An 18,903-nucleotide genomic window follows, 5' to 3' on the forward strand; every position below is an offset into this window, starting at 1 on the left:
GGTACCCCGAGAATCAAACCAAAATTAGGAGTATCTATCAGATCAAAGCTAATCACCTCTGTGTGCCCGTTCTGACAGACCATAACAAGTGGACTTGTTTGTTTTGTGATTAATCCAGAGGTCAATTCTGACCCATCCACTGCACATACTGCTTCTGGACAAGGCTTTAGGCACATAGGAAGTCCTAAGATTTCAGCTAACTTATTATCCACAAAATCTCCTGTCGCGCCTGAGTCCAGTAGGACAGGGAGAGAATGCCTCACTTGGGTAGTAACAATTAAAACAACCTGAATTATGAAATGTCTAGGTATGTGCGGTACCCTGAAGGCTGCAGCATTAGAGGTTTGATTAAGATGTTTTCTCGAACAAGTAACCTCTCCCCTTGTCGAGCTTAATCGTTTCCCGATTCAGTTGAGGAGGTGGAGGAAACAGCAACCTTTCGTGGAGTTTTAGGCTTTACTGGACATTCTCTGGCAAAGTGACCTGCCCTGCCACAATATAAACATAATTGAAATTTTCTCCTTCTTTCTTTTTCCTCTGATGTGAGTGGACCTCTGAGTGTCCCTATTTGCATAGGCTCTGGTTCAGGGAGTTTATTATCTGTGTCTTTCTTCTCGTGTCTAATAAAAGTTAACCGTGATTCCAGTTTGTATTTATCTCCCTTTCTTTCTCCTAGTCTATGTTCTAATTTCACAACTAAATCTACAAAGTCCGAATAGTCTTTTGGCAAATCAACTATATGAGCCAGCGCGTCTTTTAACTCGTCTCTCAAACCTTTATAAAAAAGGGAGACACGCTTTTCTTCTGGCCACTGTGTCTCGGTGAGTAAACGATTAAAACTAGTGAGATAGGTCAATAAATCCTTGTTACCTTGTTTAAGATTTAAAAGCTCATTATCACTTGCCTGCATGAAAGTGTGTTTTGCAAAAAGGCTGGTCATGGTACGTTTAAATTGATTCCAATTATGGAGGATGGGATCATCTCTATCCACGAAAGGAATTGACCAATTGGCTGCTGTGCCACCCAAATAAGACAAGACGAATGCCACTTTCGTATCATCAGTAGGGAACTGTTGTGGCTTACAAATGAAGTGTAATTGACATTGATTGATAAAAACATGGAATTTGTTACTATCTCCATGAAAACGTTCATGTGCTGCTAAGGGCACAACATTAGGAACATTAACAGTAACCTCAACTGGGGAAGGCAAAGTTGTATGTTTTGATGGCGCCCCTGTCTCTGAGGAGGTTTTAAACAAAGGTGTAGAAGCTGTGTTCCACTGAGATCCCCTAAATTTATACCTGCTTAAATCCTGTTTTAAAGAGGTATTCTCCATCTTTAATCTCTCTATTTCCTCTTGCATATGTTGCAAGATGCCAGACACTGATTCATTATGAGCCAAGTCCTCATTTAGGGCCTGCGCCATATCCGTGACGTCAATGCCCTCTATTTCTTCCCCGGTATTCATCGTCCACCAGAACTGAAATTTTTTAAGGCTTGTGCTTCTGTCAAAGCCCAGCTCACCTGAGTTCTTGTTCAGTTCTGATGGAGGTTGAAGACAATCCGACCCCACCCTGAAACTGCTTGTTCCAGCACACTAGTTTTTAAAACAGTGCACTAAGAACAGAAGCTCAAGGGAAGGGGGGAAGTGGATAAAATAAAAAAAAGAGACAACACCGTTCTTGCGTTTCCACTGTTGAAGTGCTGCACAAATCTGCGGCCCTTTCTGACTTCTGTAGAAACTGGTGCCTAATGAAACATAAACAAAGAACAGATAAGTGCAACCTATTCCTAAATGGGTTCCTGACTATCCCTTTATTTATTAGAAATTCTCTTCTAAAAGTACCTCTTGGATCCTGGTCTCTAGTTTCCAGGTTTGGAATGTGTTACTGCTCTGGGATGTGTTTTCTATTACTGTAAAGCTTCTAAAACATTAAACAAATACCGTTATCAGAATTACCAATATCAAACATTCATCATAATATAACTAAAGCCTAAATTCCCAATAGCAGACTCACTTTTCCCATATTTCCAGAATCTTTTATAAAACAAATACTGTACTTTTACATCAAAATACAGCATGTCATTTGTGCAAGTCCTTGATTTACTGTTTGCCTTGCTGTCAATGGTTTCCACTGTTCGATTCCCAAAAGTTCCATGAAAAAAAACAATGTCCGCTTCACAAAGTTCCGCAAAATACTCCTGCAACAAAGAGCCTGAATCACAATGCTCGTGGAAGGCACTTCGCCTCAAACTGTCTATACAGGAATCCAGAAATTGCCGTCAAAGCTCCCTCAGGTAATAAAAAGTTTTGCACTTACTTGTTGCTGGCAAGAGATACTGATCAGTCTAACCTTGTCTTCTTTCTCTTTTGCAGGTTACTCGTAGGAGAGAGGCTGAGGCAAGGAGGAACCGGAAACCGGAAGAAGGAAGAGCCAGCAGCTGCGCCCATTGAAGTCAAAGAAAGTCTGTAAAGAGCAGGAGTGCCAGCGCCGAGGGATCTGTTCTCAGGTAAGCGGGAGGTAGACGAGCACAAGCACTGGGTGAGGCTCGGGGGATGCCTTTTATAGACAGGGCTGGGTGTGGTTTGAAGAGCTGGGTGTGGTTTGAAGGGCTGGGTGTGGTCCTCACATGCTGCACATGTTTTTGGAAGGTGTGCAGAGCTGGGTGTGGTTTGAAGGGCTGGGTGTGGTCCTCACATGCTGCACATGTTCTTGAAAGGTGTGCAGAGTTTCAGTTATCATGCAAATGAGTTGGATTAACACATGGCCTAGGGAGGAGTGTTTTAAAGAAGCCTTGGTAAAAGCAAGGCCCAATGTGTAAACAAAACAGCACATTAAACAACATACACAGAAGCTAAGTGGGGGGGAAGGTGAGATAACACGAAAGGCTTTAAATAGTAAGTTTAAAAGGGAGCTATTACAGAACCCACTAGTGCAGTGAGAGGGGACATGCTCTTTGCTGTGTACAAACCCTAACACTTAGCTAAGGGTACGGAAGGGAAAGCCCCGGGTCCGGATGGTATCTCGGTGGAGTTGTATAAAGCACTAGGGGCCAGATGTAGGAAACACTTTGCGAGTCGCAAACGGCAAAATCTGCCGTTTGCGACTCGCAAATGCGTGTTTCCTATGCAGAAATGCATTTTGCAAGTCGTTACCGACTCGCAAAATGCATTTCCGAATCGCAAATAGGAAGGGGTGTTCCCTTCCTATTTGCGAGTCGCAGTGGTATGCAACTCCATTTGCGACCGCGTACACGGTCGCAAATGGAGTCGCAGTTACCATCCACTTCAAGTGGATGGTAACCCACTCGCAAATTGGAAGGGGTCCCCATGGGACCCCTTCCAGTTTGAGACTGGACCCCAAAATATTTTTTCAGGGCAGGGAGTGGTCCAAGGGACCACTCCCTGCCCTGAAAAAACCGAAACAAAAGGTTTCAGATTTTTTTGAAATGCAGCTCGTTTTCCCTTAGGGAAAACGGGCTACATTTAAAAAAAAAAAAAAAGCTTTATTGAAAAGGCAGGTCGCTAACATGGAGGCCTGCTGACGTCAGCAGGCCTCCATGTTAGCGAGTGCCTATACTCGCAATGGGGCCGCAATTTGCGACCCACCTCATGAATAGTCATGAGGTGGGTCATTGCGACCCCATTGCGAGTTGCAGACGGTGTCTGAGACACGGTACTGCATAGCAATTTGCGACTTGCAAATTGCGAGTCGCAGGGACTCGCAATTTGCAAGTCGCAAATTGCTCTCTTCCTACATCTGGCCCTAGGTGAGGTAATTGTTCCGTTCTTGGCTGAGTTATTTGGTAGGGTCTTTTTTAATGAGATAAGTATCCTGGCTTCATGGAATGAAGCAGTCATTACATTGATACCGAAACCCGGGAAAAATCCAGCTTATTGCTCTTCTTATAGACCTATTTCACTATTGAACAGCGATTATAAGCTGTTTACTAAAATAGTGGCGGATAGGTTAAATAAGGTAGTAGACAGCTTAATCCACCCTGACCAGAAGGGCTTCTCGAAGGGGAGGTATTTGCATGAGTTGACATATGAATTAATAGGAGCCATAGATATGGCAGTAGCATTGGAATCCCCCTTGGGGATTATTACGGTTGATGCTGCAAAAGCTTTTGACCAGGTAAACTGGGTCTACTTGAAATTTCTGCTAAATAAAGCTAAACTGGGAAAACACCTCTGTGCGGTAGTGAATCAGATATATAGTGCTCCTATAGCTAGAATATTAGTGAATGGGAACCTTACAGGGCCGATAGCTATAGCCAGGGGCACTAGACAGGGATGTGCGCTATCCCCTGCACTATTCAACTTATACATCGAACCATTTGCGAGGAAAATTCTGCGGAATACGATGATCACTCCTTTTAGCTGTCAGGGCTGGGAAAGAAAGCTTGCTTTGTATGCTGACTACCTTTTGTTATATACAGATAATTTAGACACTGCATTTCCTGAGATTCTTAAACTGGCCGAGGAGTTTGGGAGGGTGTCTGGTTATCAAGAAAATGTAGAAAAAACGGTGATCATGGCTTGGAATATGGAATATAAAAAAGAAATTAGATATTTGGGAATTTTGATACCTCAAGATATTAATCAGTTAGCGGAGAGGAACCAGGAAAAACTGTTGGCAGAATGTAAGAGTTTATTACAAGGTTGCATGCATCTTCCCTTGACGATAATAGGTCGAGTAAATCTGGTAAAAATGGCTATTCTTCCGAAATGGAACTTTTTGTTTTCTACCTCCCCACTTCCAATGCAGAAAATATATATAGAAAAAATGCAGCGCCTCATAAGCAATTTTATTTGGAGATCTAAGGGTGTTAGAATCTCTCAGAAGAAGTTACGTCGGCGTAAGGTTCAGGGAGGTTTGGCGTTGCCTGAGTTGCAATATTATGCATGGGCCTTTCTTTTGAAAAATTTTAGACTCTTGTCTCTTGCGTCACGACTCCACGACAACGGGTTTAATGTTTAAGATAATGGCCTCTAGAATTAACGGTGCTTCAACCAAATTTATGTTTAAATTTGGGGATCCTAAATTTTTCAAAAAGATAAGGTCGAAAATTATGCGAGGGCTGGCAGAAAGTTGGTATCATATCAGGCAATCTGCGAAATTTACTTATTATAACATTGACGCCCCTATCTGGGACTCCCCAGGAACCCCGGAATGTTTTCGAGATGTTCTGGCATTACCGATAATACAAGCGGGATTAGAATATTGGGGAGATTTGTTTTCGGAAGGGATTCTTCTCTCTTGGGAGGAATTGCAGTTAAAGACGGGTGGTTCTTTGTCCAGATGGAAATTTTTACAAATAAGAAAATAGGCTCAGGGGATTAAGGAAGGTGTTGGTATGTCTAATCCATTGAGTGAGATCACCCCGAGCCCACTAGGAAGTCCTCACGGAGTGTCTACTTGGTATTGGGGGATCCTGGAAGGGGTGGAGGGCGAGTTCGCACACACCATCTTCCCCCCTCCATAGACACGCACCCACACACACATGCACCCTTACCTCCCCTCCTTTCGGACGTCCACGTACCTTCTCCGTCGAGGAGGACGTCCGGGAGGGGATGGGTCCTGGCAGTCTTGCATCGCCAGCACCACTACACCAGCAGGACTCTGCCAAGCCGTATTACGGCTTGTAATACAGCGGGCGGGTCGTGCTGCCATGGCAGTGCTTGTGATGCAACCGCCTCCGCACCACCAACCGCCAGCACGGGTGCTGCCGACTTTCCATCACAAATATGGCGGACAACTGCCAGCACTCGTAGTATGGCGGTCTGCAGACTGCCTGCACTGGCGGTCTAGTGGAAGGTTTGGCTTTGGCGGTCAGGGAAATTGTCCGCCAAAGTCCAAATGAGGGCCTAAATGTACTAATATATTATGACGGGAGCACTTACCAGAAGCAGTATGGGAGGGATGGGGGGGACAGTTGGGGGTTTTGCATGTACTTCCCTATTTGAAATCACAAGGTAAAGTGAAATAATGACGGTTGCTCCAAGCGTCATGGCAACCTAGAGTAATGATGGTCTGTAACATTGTTTATAAGTGGTGTGCTACCGCAACAAAAAAAATATATAAAAAAAAACAAAAAACTGAATGATCTACATAGCACATATCCTATTGGGCTAACAGTAAGTTCGACCAAAATAGACACACTAACACAAGAGAAGCACAAATCAACAGACAGTATCATGCATAAAGAGAATGTTACCTTCAATCTGGTAGGCTGCCGTTGATGCTCCCCAAGCGAATCCCTCTGGGAAAGTGGAACTGTGATGCTTGCTGCATGAATCCATTTGGAGAACCGCTGCACTTATTACCAGGTAGGGGGTCAATTCAATTCTTTCTACTTTGATCTTCAGTGCTTGATTGAATTTCGAGCTGCATCCAGTTGAAAACAGTACCTACAAATCCACCATTATTCATATATAACTGAACTTCATATATCCATTCTGCGCTATATAAAATCATCCCATTGGCTACGGAAATGTCATGACATATGCCGATTTCAAACACCTAAGAGATATTCTATTGATTCTTCCGCAAAGACTTGACTCAATACTATCATGTTAAATGTGAATACATACAGATCATGGCATTTGTGATTCTGCTTGTGAGGCCACATAAGAACTGTGTTTAGATTTAGCTAACTTTGAAAACTGAAAAAGGAAGCTAATCATATTAAAAAATGTACTACCTGATCCTATTCAATGGTTGTAGGGATTAACAATATATATTTTCTGTCAATGTCCTTGAAAGCGCTGTTCGGTCTTCTTTCTGGATACTAGTAAGAGCTTAGTACCAGCAGAGTTTGCCCTGCCTCCTGTCAGTAGTTATGTGTGCTTTAAAGATCATCAGACTCTGAAAACAGTAGATCTTTGTATACAATGCACTCTATTAATAATAGACCTTTATATGCAGTTACCATGCTTTAAAAGGGCCATAAAATGTAAATAAAAGTATTATCTTCGAAGTAGCAGAATGTACAGCCAGAAGCACAACTGCAGAATGAAAATGCCAAGAAATTATTTTTATCACTAAGATGAAGGTGCACAAGCCCTAACAAGAAGCCTTTTACATAGGTATGTTTATCATAGTGGTGATTGGTTCACTGGGGAACTAGGGCACATCCCAACAAGAGAGTGCTACCAAACTAAGAGATCCAGGGACAGGCAGCTTTAGGCATAATGACAAAGGATTCCTTCTGACATGTCTTAAGCTGAACAACAATTTTGCATCACATATTGTGAATATCATAGACTTTCTTCAATGTACCCAAATGATGCATGTGTAGCTGTGAACTGGGAGCAACATTATGTATACATCGGATTAAGGCTGTATTCAATTCTTGCACCGGGAAGAAGAGACGGCTCTTACTTTCCTGGCATTTGTTTCACCAAGGCTGGGGTAAGATCAGGAACTAGTAGTCAGTAGAAAGGCATTGTGAGAAGGCAGACAAGAAGGTAGCATGCTTGAGAGTGTCTAATTTACATCCTAGGGATCAAGTACTCCTGACAGAAGAAGATTAATGACTTAAATTGCTCCCAATAACAACTTACTGAGGCCTTCAAAATCTGCAAGCCATACAAAGAAAGGAAGCCTGGAAGAGGTAACTTTATGTCCGTTAGACTAAGTAGCCCCAAGATGCATTACAGATGAGTCACAGAATTGTGTGTTTATTATCTTGCAGGCTTATGTATTGGTATTGCTGAAACTGTTGGGTTAGAGCAATGCACCCATTTATGCATCTACCTTTGTTGAGGTGTCTCCATTTTTACCATCGGGCTCCCTAAAATTTCTTGATCTCCTATAAAGTGGCAGTCTGGCAATTTTTCCTATGCAAACGCCAAGTCTAATAGCTGCATCACATGGTCCCGTAGTTTCCACATGAAGATTACCAATGTGATCACTGCCTACTCCTCCTCCTTGTCAGCAGAATAGATGCTTCTTTAGAAAATACCTACCTTGCTGCAGCACAATTTCCCCCACGATTACACATGCTAAGCAATGACACAGCTGCACTTCTTCACTGCTCATATTCATAGGGCAGATTACCTTAGTCTTTGTCTACATGTGCAAAGAGCAACCATTTGTGTGCCTGACTGTGGACAGGGCCATCAGTGCCTTCAGCAATAAATGTGCTGTGCGGCACAATGGATATTATTAACATCCAGGATGAATGACAAGGCTTCATTACTGGGAACCAAAGACCTTTTCAGCAATTGGAATAAAATTCTGTGTTCTAAGACTACCTGGGCATAGTGATGTTCTCAGTGGCATTTTGGCAGTAAAACATTTTTTAAATCAGGCTGTAGCGCCATGCTGTCCGGTGACTGGGGAAAACCCAGTCCAGTGCAGAAATCCTACCCAGTAGATGAGAACATTCTCCCTTTTTAGGGTCGTGCGCACAAGCGCTCCGTCCCTGTTGTAATCTCTCTTTGGACTTTTAACCACGCTCATGTGACGCCTGTCACTTTCATTGGTTCGTGGGCTTGCCTTTTAAAATCCGCTTGATTTCATTAGTGAAAGGTATGCATATGTCACCGGAGTTTAGCCCTCCTTGAGCGCACCAGCCAACTACTGAAAACATACGAGGATCCATGTAGCCTGGTTTCTGCACTACTTTATCTTTTTATTTTCCATGCAGTGCAATTGCACTCGGTTTTACATAGCGCGATCACGCTTGTTTTTTTTTTCCTTTCAATTTATGTGGCCAGAAAAGTCCGGTTAGGACTCTACAATACTAATAGCTCTAACTCGCTAATTTGAGAAAATAAGTTAAAAATAAATTATTTTTGCCGCTGGAGAAGAAAGCCAATAATCACTTTTCTGTATGTTTCATCCATTACTGTTTTATGCACTCTTTCATGTTTAGGGTTATTCTGTGAACTGCATGGGACACGTTGTTTGCTGTAGGTAAATTAGCCCTCTGCTCCACCTTACATGAACTATAACTGCTAATAGAAGACCTCCAGGTATTATAATTATTAGAAGTATTGTGGCACTTTTCGAATAGCCTGGAAACTGTTGTAAACCCGGAGAAACGCACAATGCCCAGTGCGGCTAGTATGGCTGTGTGTGTGTTCATTATTTACACTCATATCAAATCCCAGATACTGGTTCCAAGAGTGCATGTTACCACAAAATAACTATATATTTTTTGCCACCAGCAGACTAACGTGCTAAAATTGCTAATCCACAAAACTCCACACTCTCTCCAACACATACATTATTAGTAAAAGCATTTTGGCCCATTTATATTTGCCTGAAAAATATAGAAAATATGAGGCACTCTGCAGTTGTTTTCAAAATGATGCTCTTTTACAAATTCGGCACAATGCAGAAAAGGCACTTGCCACCCTTTAGCTTCCCGGGAAATGCATGATCCCCAGTATGGCTAGTGTGGCTCTTTGTTTTGATGTAGGACTAATAGGAATACATCACATACAAACAAACATAAGTTCCCCAATCCCAATACAAGCATTTTAGGCTAGATAGTTGTAAACCAATGTAAGTAGTGAAAGGCTTAATACATGACATGTTAAAAAAAAGACAGACTGTGGGTTCAATACAAAAGGCAGGTCATATTTAGGACAAACAAACACTTATTACTTAGGAAACATATATACATGCTGCATTGTTAAGTTAGCTGTGCTGAAACACACAAGAGGCCCAAGCCACATTAGAATGAGAGTTTTTCTTTAAAGCTGCACCAACTGTTGCTTTCAAAATGTTCACTTAGCATGAACAGGGTGGAACAGAAGGGTGTATCCTTCCTTAGCACAGGGGTCCTAAAAACCACAAGTCATTCATATTGTGTTCAGGGGAACTGTGTAAAGGGTCAGATAAGTATTTGCAAGGCAGGGCTACCATGAGCATCATGCAACATATAGGGGGTCATTCCGACCCTGGCGGTCCATGACCACCATGGCGGAGGGCGGCGGAAGCACCGCCAACAGGCTGGCGGTGCTTCCTGGGCTATTCTGACCGCGGCGGTAAAGCCGCGGTCAGAAAAGGGGAACCAGCGGTTTCCCGCCGGTTTTCCCCTGGTCCAGGGAATCCGCCATGGCGGCGCAGCTTGCAGCACCGCCATGGGGATTCCGACCCCCTTCCCGCCAGCCTGTTTCTGGCGGTGTCCACCGCCAGAACCAGGATGGCGGGAACGGGTGCTGTGGGGCCCCTGCACTGCCCATGCCACTGGCATGGGCAGTGCAGGGGCCCCCTAACAGGGCCCCACAAGAAAGAATGAAGGTATGCCTAATGAGGGATCAAGAGGGGTACAGAGAATGGAGGGGGCTAGAAAAAAGGAAGGTGTTTTGAAAAAAACGAGTACCAATATTAAAAATTAGACAAGAAGGTTAGCTTTCACAACAGAAAGTCCTCCCACAGAGTGCTGGAGGTTCATGCACTCAGGAGCAGAAGAGAATAGTGTAGGCAAGTGGGTCACAGAGCAGGAAGATGGATGGGGAGACAAAAGAGCGACTTGGGAAAAGGAGGAAGGGCCCCTGAGGCAGTCAAGTGCCCACACTAGCCCACAAATAATTGAACAAGAAGGACTAGATGACACAGTCTCCACACATAGCAGCTTAGGTGAAGAAGATATGGGTTTAGAAAAATCCTACAAAGGATCAGAGGGGGCATTAGATGACATCACTGAACATGTTAAAAGAATGTCCCTTCTTGAGGATCATAACAAGGAACAGTCACAATATGCCTCTGAGGGAGAAGAAAACAGTAAGACAGGACAGACTTTACAAAAGAAGCCAAGAGAATTACAGAGATTAGTATTTGATGGGGCGCATGCACGCCCATATGAGAGAAAGGGAACATTTGATATGGCAGGAAAAATGACACTGAGAAAAGACATGGCACGTGCATTCCCTGTATGTCCTGGCAATAATTTGACACCCAATGAAATAGTAGCTCAGTATGAAAATAGTTGGTATAATGTTGTCCCTTTTACTGACAACCTGGCAGGTTGGACAGAAGGATTGGCATCACAGATGACACCAAGGCCGCGAGAGGGTTCCTTTGAACCCCGAGACATGGCTAATGCAGAAATGTGCATTTTTCAGGGTGCAGGGGATCCTTATTGGGATTATCCTATATGCAGAAAAGTTTAAGAGTGTGGCAGAGATATGCTTGTAAATATGACTCATGTCACCCTACTGGCAATAGGACTACAGTCCTGTCACAACTGCCCTTGATATTCAAGGGCCCAGGGGCACCTCAATATATACCATGGCCCCAGATGGACAAAGAAAATCTTAAAAAACAGTTGCCACAACTTGCTGAGGGTGCTGGGAAATGGATAGCAGCTCTGGAAAAACATACTGCAGGGATTACTCTTGCAATAGGGGACATTAAGAGTTTACTGAGTTCCCTTATAGGAGATGAGACAGACACACTGTTCACAAAGGCAGGAGTAAAAGATGTGACATTAACTAACCCAAAATGTGATGGGGCACCTTTTAATAGAGTAAGGGGAATTGTTTGGAAACAACTGAGGAAAATGTATCCAGACAGGCGAGACATTGGGTCCCTTATGGCACAAACAATGCAGCCAAATGAGGACCCAGCCCAATTCCTTAGCAGAATGAAGGAAAAATGGACACAGGAAGTTGGGGAGAGTTGGGATGTCACTGGACAGAATGCAATACTATTTTTCAATATAGTGAAAAAGGGTCTGCCAGTTGAAGTGCAGGATAAATTAGATAATATAGTGGCCTTGGAGGCCAAACCATGGACAGAGATACAAGCAAACATAATATATTTTTGTAAGAAGAGACAAGAAAAGGAAAAGAGCGAGAAAGATAAAATAGAGAAAGCAGCAGCTAAATTGGTCCAGCAGAAACTAGCCAAGAAAACAGAGGAAGGAATTTCCACTGCCACCACCCAGTTAGCTGCAGTGTCCCTGGGAATGCCTCCTTCGGGCACCCCAATGCAACCCTACCAGTATGCCCATATAAGCAATAACAGGAATAATGGAAGAGGAGGGCGAGGAAGGTTTGGGGGAAATAGAGTAAACACATTCCAGAGTGGACAGACATGCCACTATTGCAAAATGACAGGACATTTCATTGGAGACTGTAGGTTTAAAAAGGAATATGAACTTAGCAACCAGACAAGGGCAAATTATGGCCAACAAATGGTACCGCCTGGTGGCATTGTAGCACAACCTGCCACGAGTCCCCAAGTGCTATATCTCCCACAGCCCCAAATACAAATGCAGCCTCAACCACAGATACAGCCTCAACAGTTACAGCAATCAGTGCCCCAAATACACTATGGGCCACAGAGGACAGTGCAGCCCACCTTGCAGCACCAGAACTTACAAGGAGGGGTAACTGTCAGGGGAGGGGACCCATTCCAGCAAAACTACATGGGAGGATATGCCCAATGAAGGTGCCCAAGGAGAAGTCTTATTTGTCCAGTCTTATTGGTAACCCACAGGCCAGATGAGGAACCCACTGTGATGGTAGCCATAAATGACAAGGAATACACCTTTCTCACCGACACTGGGGCCACTAGGTCCTGTATCCGTGAGAAGGGACTGCCATTGTCAAATTTATCAATAGACACACAGGGGTTCTCCGGGGCTGTGATGAGGGTTCCATTCACTAAACCTGTGGAGATGGAAATAGGGGGGAGGTATGTTGATGGATGTTTCTTATTCTCCCCAAATGCACCAGCTAATCTGCTAGGACGTGATCTCATGGCAAAATTAAACATGACTATTCACTTTGAAGAGGATGGGACTATGATCTGTTCAACACCTGGAGTATCTAGTACACGCATCATGACAATGGTTACACACACCCCAGATGGTAACCAAGATAGAGCCAGACCTGTAGACATTTTAGCCTTTACTAGGGCAGTGTACACCATCATAGCAGAAACACCAGAACTGACAGGGAAACTAGTTGAATTACCCAAAAACTTCCTCTTTAGACGACAGGGCCCCTGTTTTGAAACATTAGACAAAAACCTCATTCTGGAAATAGAGGCTCTAGAAGTGTCCCCCACCTATGGGACCCTGATGGCAAGTGACCACACTGGTGTGATGTGGGCATGTGTCATCTTTTATGATCCCAACATGCAGGTGGGCGACATATCAGATGACCAGTTGTTTGCTGATGACTTTAGAAGGACAGAGATTGTTTTTCAAAACAGTGTACCTTTACGCACCACACTGGAGACCAGGCCTGGGATACCAATAAATGTCTCCAGTCCTATCAAAGATAATGACCTTGCCCAGGTACCCTCTAACTTATGGACAAAAGGCCCTTATGATGTAGGCCTCGTCTGCACAGCAGTACCATTCAGAATAACTTTGAAGGAAGGAGCGATACTGCCAAGAGTGAGACAATATCCTCTATCCAAAGAAGCAGAGGAGGGCATTGCACCTGTTATACAGGCATTGGTGGAGCAGGGAGTCATATACCCAGGTGTATCCCCCTGCAACACCCCAATTTACCCTATAAAGAAGGCTAAGGGAAATTTGTGGTGCATGATTCAAGACCTGCACCCCCTTAATGACATAGTGATACCAGAATTCCCTGTAGTACCTGATCCTTCCATCATCCTAACCAACATACCCCAAGATGCTAGGTACTTTACAGTCATAAACTTGAAGAATGCATTTTTCAGCATTCCCCTGCACCAAGACAGTCATTATTTGACTGCATTTTCCTAGCGTGGTTCACAGTACCTGTATTCCAGATTACCTCAAGGGTACTGTGAGTCCCTTAGTGTCTTTAACAGGACGGTCAAGAATGACCTAGCCAATTTTCAATGTGACAGCACAGTGTTGCAGTATGTTGATGACCTACTGATCTGTAGTCCAGCAGAAGAGCAGTGTAGAAAGGACACTGTGTCCCTGTTGTGCACCCTTGCTCAAAGAGGTTACAAGGTAGACAGGGACAAATTACAGTACTGCCAGGAAGAAGTTCAATACTTGGGGCAACTACTATCAGCATCAGGCCGCAGAGTTATGCCAGGGAGAGCACAATCCATTCAGCAGATGACAGAACCTGAGACTGTGAAAGGAATGCAGAAGTTCCTAGGCTTATGTAATTATGTCAGACAATGGGTTTTTGACTACAGTACTTTAATATCCCCACTGCTCGCATCTATCAAACAGGCAAAAACACAGGATAACATGGACTACGGAAATGAAACAAACCTTCAGTAAGATAAAAACAGAGATAACAAATGCACCAGTGTTAGGAACACCAGACTATAACAAAGAGTTTTTTCTTTTTTGCCACTGTAATGGCCAGGTGATGACGGCTGTCCTCACCCAAAAGTATCCTTTAGGCCACAAACCAATTGCATATTTTAGTGGCCTACTTGATTCTGTCATGAAAGGTCATTACCCTTGTGAACAAGCACTAGCCACAGCAGCCTTTGCAGTAGAGAAAAGTGCTCCCATTGTCACGGGTGCACCCTTGACACTGTATGGTGAACATGCTGTGTTTGCAATAATCCAGAAAGCTAAAACAACACTAACAACACAGAGAGTATCAGGCTATGAGATAATATTATCATTACCATCCTTGAAGGTGGTTAAATGCCACACAGTCAATCCTGCAACCTTCTTTGCACACCCCATTTCAGACACTGACGATGATGCCCATGATTGTGCCACATATACTCCAGATGAGTGTAGCCAAGCAACAGAAGACCCCATTCCAGGTAGTGTTGTGTATTTTGTGGATGGATCTTCCACAATAGATCAGGACACAGGGGTAAGACATACAGGTGCTGCAGTGGTCAGAGCAATGCAGCACAACTCTTCAGACACACTGCAGATAACTGAACAGATAACTTTGCCATCTCAATATTCAGCCCAGGCTGCTGAATTAGTAGCTTTAGTGGCAGCCCTCAAACAAGGGGAAGGAGAAACAATAACAGTATACTCTGATTCAGCCTATGTTACTACAACAGTGCATTCCAGCATTATGCGGTGGAATAGACGGGGATTTCTCAAGTCTGATGGAAGCCCTGTCATGCACCGCCCCCTTTTAGAGGACTTGATACAAGCTTTAACACTGCCACATGCAGTTGCAGTAGTGAAATGCGCCGCCCACACTAATGCTCAGGATTTTGTGTCCCGTGGAAATGCCCTGGCTGATTGGGCAGCCAAAGATGCAGCAACACGCCCTCTTAGTGATACACATACCACAGTTTTGTTAGCTAGTGAAACATTGAAATCTTCAGACTCTTTGAATGCATCCAGACATTACACAGAGACAGCTCACCTGCATATAAGAGAGATACAAGAAAATGCACCAGAGCATGAGAAACAGTTGTGGGAAGCCAGAGGATGCACGCAGACAGGAACAGATTTAATATACAGACAAATATCAACAGGGAAGCCTGTCATGCCCCAAGCATTGCTACTGATAGCTCTAAACCAGCTACATCTTCCTTCACATACTGCTAGAGACAATATGTCCCTCCAAATACGTCAGGATTGGTTTGTCCCTAACTTACATGAGATGATTACAATGTACATACACACCTGCACAGTGTGCCAGCAGTATTCACCAAATCCCACCTCTAAGGTAATAGCTTCCACAATACCTCGTCCACAAGGTCCCTTTAAGGAACTGCACATTGACTACATTGATATGATTGACAGATGCAATCATTATCGCTATCTGATAGTTGTAGTCTGCACATTCTCAAGGTGGATTGAAGCAGGACCTTGTGTTCACTGTGATGCCAAATCTGCTGCTATTTTTTTGATCCGTGAGGTAATACCGCGATGGGGTGTCCCTTAGGGGATCAGATCCGACAATGGCACCCATTTTGTCAATAATATTTTTCCTCACCTCACCACCTTTTTAGGAATAACACATAAATTGCCCTCAGCTTATCATCCGCAAAGCAATGGAATTGTGGAGTGCCTTACTGGCCTCCTCAAGAACAGAATAAGTAAACTATGTGTGACATTGAAGAAGAAATGGCTATACTGCCTCCCTGTGGCACTCTTTGCTTTGAGAAATACCCCAGGATCAGATCATCATTTAACTCCACATCAAATAGTGACAGGTAGAACAATGAGCACATTTGTGCCATCAACTAGACATAAATTGGAGACTGAGAGTGCACCTGAAGTTGTACAAACTGAAATGAATGAATACATGTCTGAGCCAACCAAAGTTGCAAAGTTCTTCTCTAAACAGGTTACACGTGCAGCCAAGAAGCGCGCCAACGCATCTCCTGAAAAGGATCAACAAACACCATTACCTTTGGGAACTTTAGTATATATTCGCAATTTTGTCAGACAGTGGAAGGACTGCAAATTCAATGGACCCTTCCCAGTGACAGACAGCACAACTACAGCAGTGAAAGTCCAAGGCCACAAACCATGGTACCACCTCCAGGATATCCGCCTGGCCCCAACCATGCCATCCATCCCTTTGGACACCGAGCAGGAAAAAGAGGGGGGAGAACAGGAGAAGCAACCGGAGTAAAGCCTCCCTCTAAAGACAGCACTTGGTCTGCCGAAGAACAGTCCCTTCATATCAACTGCCTGGAGTTGATGGCAGGTTCTTTCACAGTGAAATGTTGGACCAAGCAATGGGCTCAGTGCTGTCTATTCATGAAGAGGGACAAAGTAGCCTGCAACATCAACCATCTCAGAGTTACTCGGTCCAGGTCCCTCTTCAACTTGGCCAAGCATTTTTGGGAGTACTGTCTCCAACAACAGATAACTTCCGCCAACGTGAACCAGATTGAAGCTGGTGAGAGTCCAGCCAAACCAGCTAGGTTGTTGTTGAGCTCCTACTGAACCTGTTGATTTTGTCACCAAAAGCTTAGATTGAGACAAAGCTGGACTTGGAAGTCGCCAATGTTGTTTCACTGCTCAGAGGAATTTGCCATCTAGTTCTGGGACAAGGTTTTACCTTTTGTTTAGTCACTTTTTCAGTTTTCAAACTCCTCCAGAGAGGCAAGGCTGGAAGCTGCAGCCAGAGAGGGCTACACAAGCCCAAATTCTTTTTCTGCCAAGACTCACTAAACCTGGTTCCCTGCTCACACTGAATGTGATCTCCTTGGTCAAGCCTCAGCACCTTATTCCAACCTCCACAAATGGAAAAAATGTGTAGGTTCCACTTTACTACAACAGCTGGGACAGTTCCTTCTGGTCACTACAGCAGCCTTCATGTCTTTATGGTGGGCTTCTAGTCATCTGGTCACTCTCCAGCTAAGGTTTCTGCAGGGTGCAGCCCTGTGTGGTTAGGAGGGCCCTCTTGGAATCATGAGTCCTTCTGCTTTCTATATCCCTAAAGAAAGCACACAGGAGGATAACCACCAGACTATATGAGAGCAGTTCCAATCCCTGGGTGTCAGCAAGAGTAAGGACTCCTTCTTCAGATGCAGCCTTCCCAAGTCCAGTAATGTTCCTAAGAGGTGGTATTGAGGTGACAGTCTTATTTGTACTAGCCTGTGATATAAAGAATGTTCCCTTACCCAATCTTGTCTACTTTCCCACCCTATCCAGCACTCCCTTTTGGCTTTGCTGTGAAAATACCAAAGCCAAGGGTGAAGGCCTGAAGGTTTTGGAGGGCTCCGAGAATGAATGGGAGCAGATCCTGCCAGCCCTAATTTTGCATATCTAACTCAAAAGAGGCAGTGCAAAGACTGACCTTTCGTCTGCCAGCACATCCTCTCCCCCTCCCAGATGGTTTATGTCTGCTAAGTGGCTACTCGTTGATAACATTGCTGCATTTTTGGTCCAGAAGGATAGCCATTGTCAACTGGAGATTATAATTGTTAACTTCGGCCAGGAATTATGATTAGGCCTCTGAAGGTGAGATGAAATGCAGGATTTTCTTAACCCAGTGTCAGAGTTAAGTATTATTTATTCTTTATTTGACCCATTGACTGTAAAATGTTTTTGATAGTGCTGTCTCCTTTCTCCTCTGGTCCTACCATTCAGGTGAAGGTTTTTTTTTTAGTGTCACATAGGTCTATGTGGTAAACATAGCATATTTGGTGAGGGTTTTCTTTCCTGGTATGTGCTACAATTTCATCACAGGTAATCTCACCTCTTCTACCTGAAGGCCTTTTTTGGATTTGATTTTGTTACAACATTTGTGCAGAGATTTTCTGTTCTAGGAGATGTGTGTTGCCACCTGCTTGTGATGTACTTTTCCTTTGTGTTAAGAGAGCATCATACGTTGAATGTGCTATACATGTAACTGTGGCCTCCTTTCTGTGAACCCATAGGGACCACCCGGTCTCTACCAACCAGTGTTGAACTGACTTTTTATGTAGGCCTTGTTAAGGTTGGTGCTTTCTAAAGTCCAACCCTTTAGTCAATGAGGATAATCCCAAAGACCCACCACCCATGTGTCAGTCTCTTAGGGTTCATGCTGGAGTTCAGGTGTTCAGCCTGGTAAGGCACCCGCTTCTTAAAAACTCAGAGAACTGGCTGTTGTGCTCTGGACGAAAAGACTTCCTTTTTTAGGGCCTGATCAACCCTTACTATAATATTGTGTTTGCCGGTGATCACTCCCCAGGCTCACTGTGGTATTCTGGTGGTGAGGCCTGGCACCTCAACCCACAGGATCCCCACCCTTCCACCTTGAATCTCAGGGGCCTACATTAATTCCCTATTCACAGACGTGCCGTGCTCGACCCCTTTTTCTGTGAAGTTCGATCCTCTGCTATGGCAGTGGTGGGAAAATGGAACTTCCCATAGGAACTTGTCTGTGTAGTCCAAGGACTTTTTCCACTTTGTTGTCACTGGTACACCGGGACTGCCCTTGACTTGGGTTCCATCTTTCTTTATGCCTGTGGGAGCAATCCCTCTCCAAAGTGTGCAGCCCTCCCTCATTGCCTTCTCCCATCCCCTTGTCAAAATATCTCCCATGTCATC

At 44.1% G+C, this 18,903-nt stretch overlaps 1 protein-coding gene across 1 annotated transcript in view; it reads right to left on the reverse strand.

Annotated features, from left to right (window-relative positions):
- Positions 1–18,903, reverse strand: part of LOC138248423 (cytosolic beta-glucosidase-like) — a 355,284-nt gene that overhangs the window by 325,969 nt on the left and 10,412 nt on the right. The window contains exon 2 of the mRNA XM_069202172.1: positions 6,223–6,415. Within this exon, the coding sequence (XP_069058273.1) occupies positions 6,223–6,307 (85 nt within the window). The 5' untranslated portion in view covers positions 6,308–6,415. The remainder of the gene's footprint in view (positions 1–6,222; positions 6,416–18,903) is intronic.

The sequence above is a fragment of the Pleurodeles waltl genome, chromosome 1_2 (genome assembly GCF_031143425.1).
Source record: "Pleurodeles waltl isolate 20211129_DDA chromosome 1_2, aPleWal1.hap1.20221129, whole genome shotgun sequence".
Classification (NCBI taxonomy): Eukaryota; Metazoa; Chordata; class Amphibia; order Caudata; family Salamandridae; genus Pleurodeles; species Pleurodeles waltl.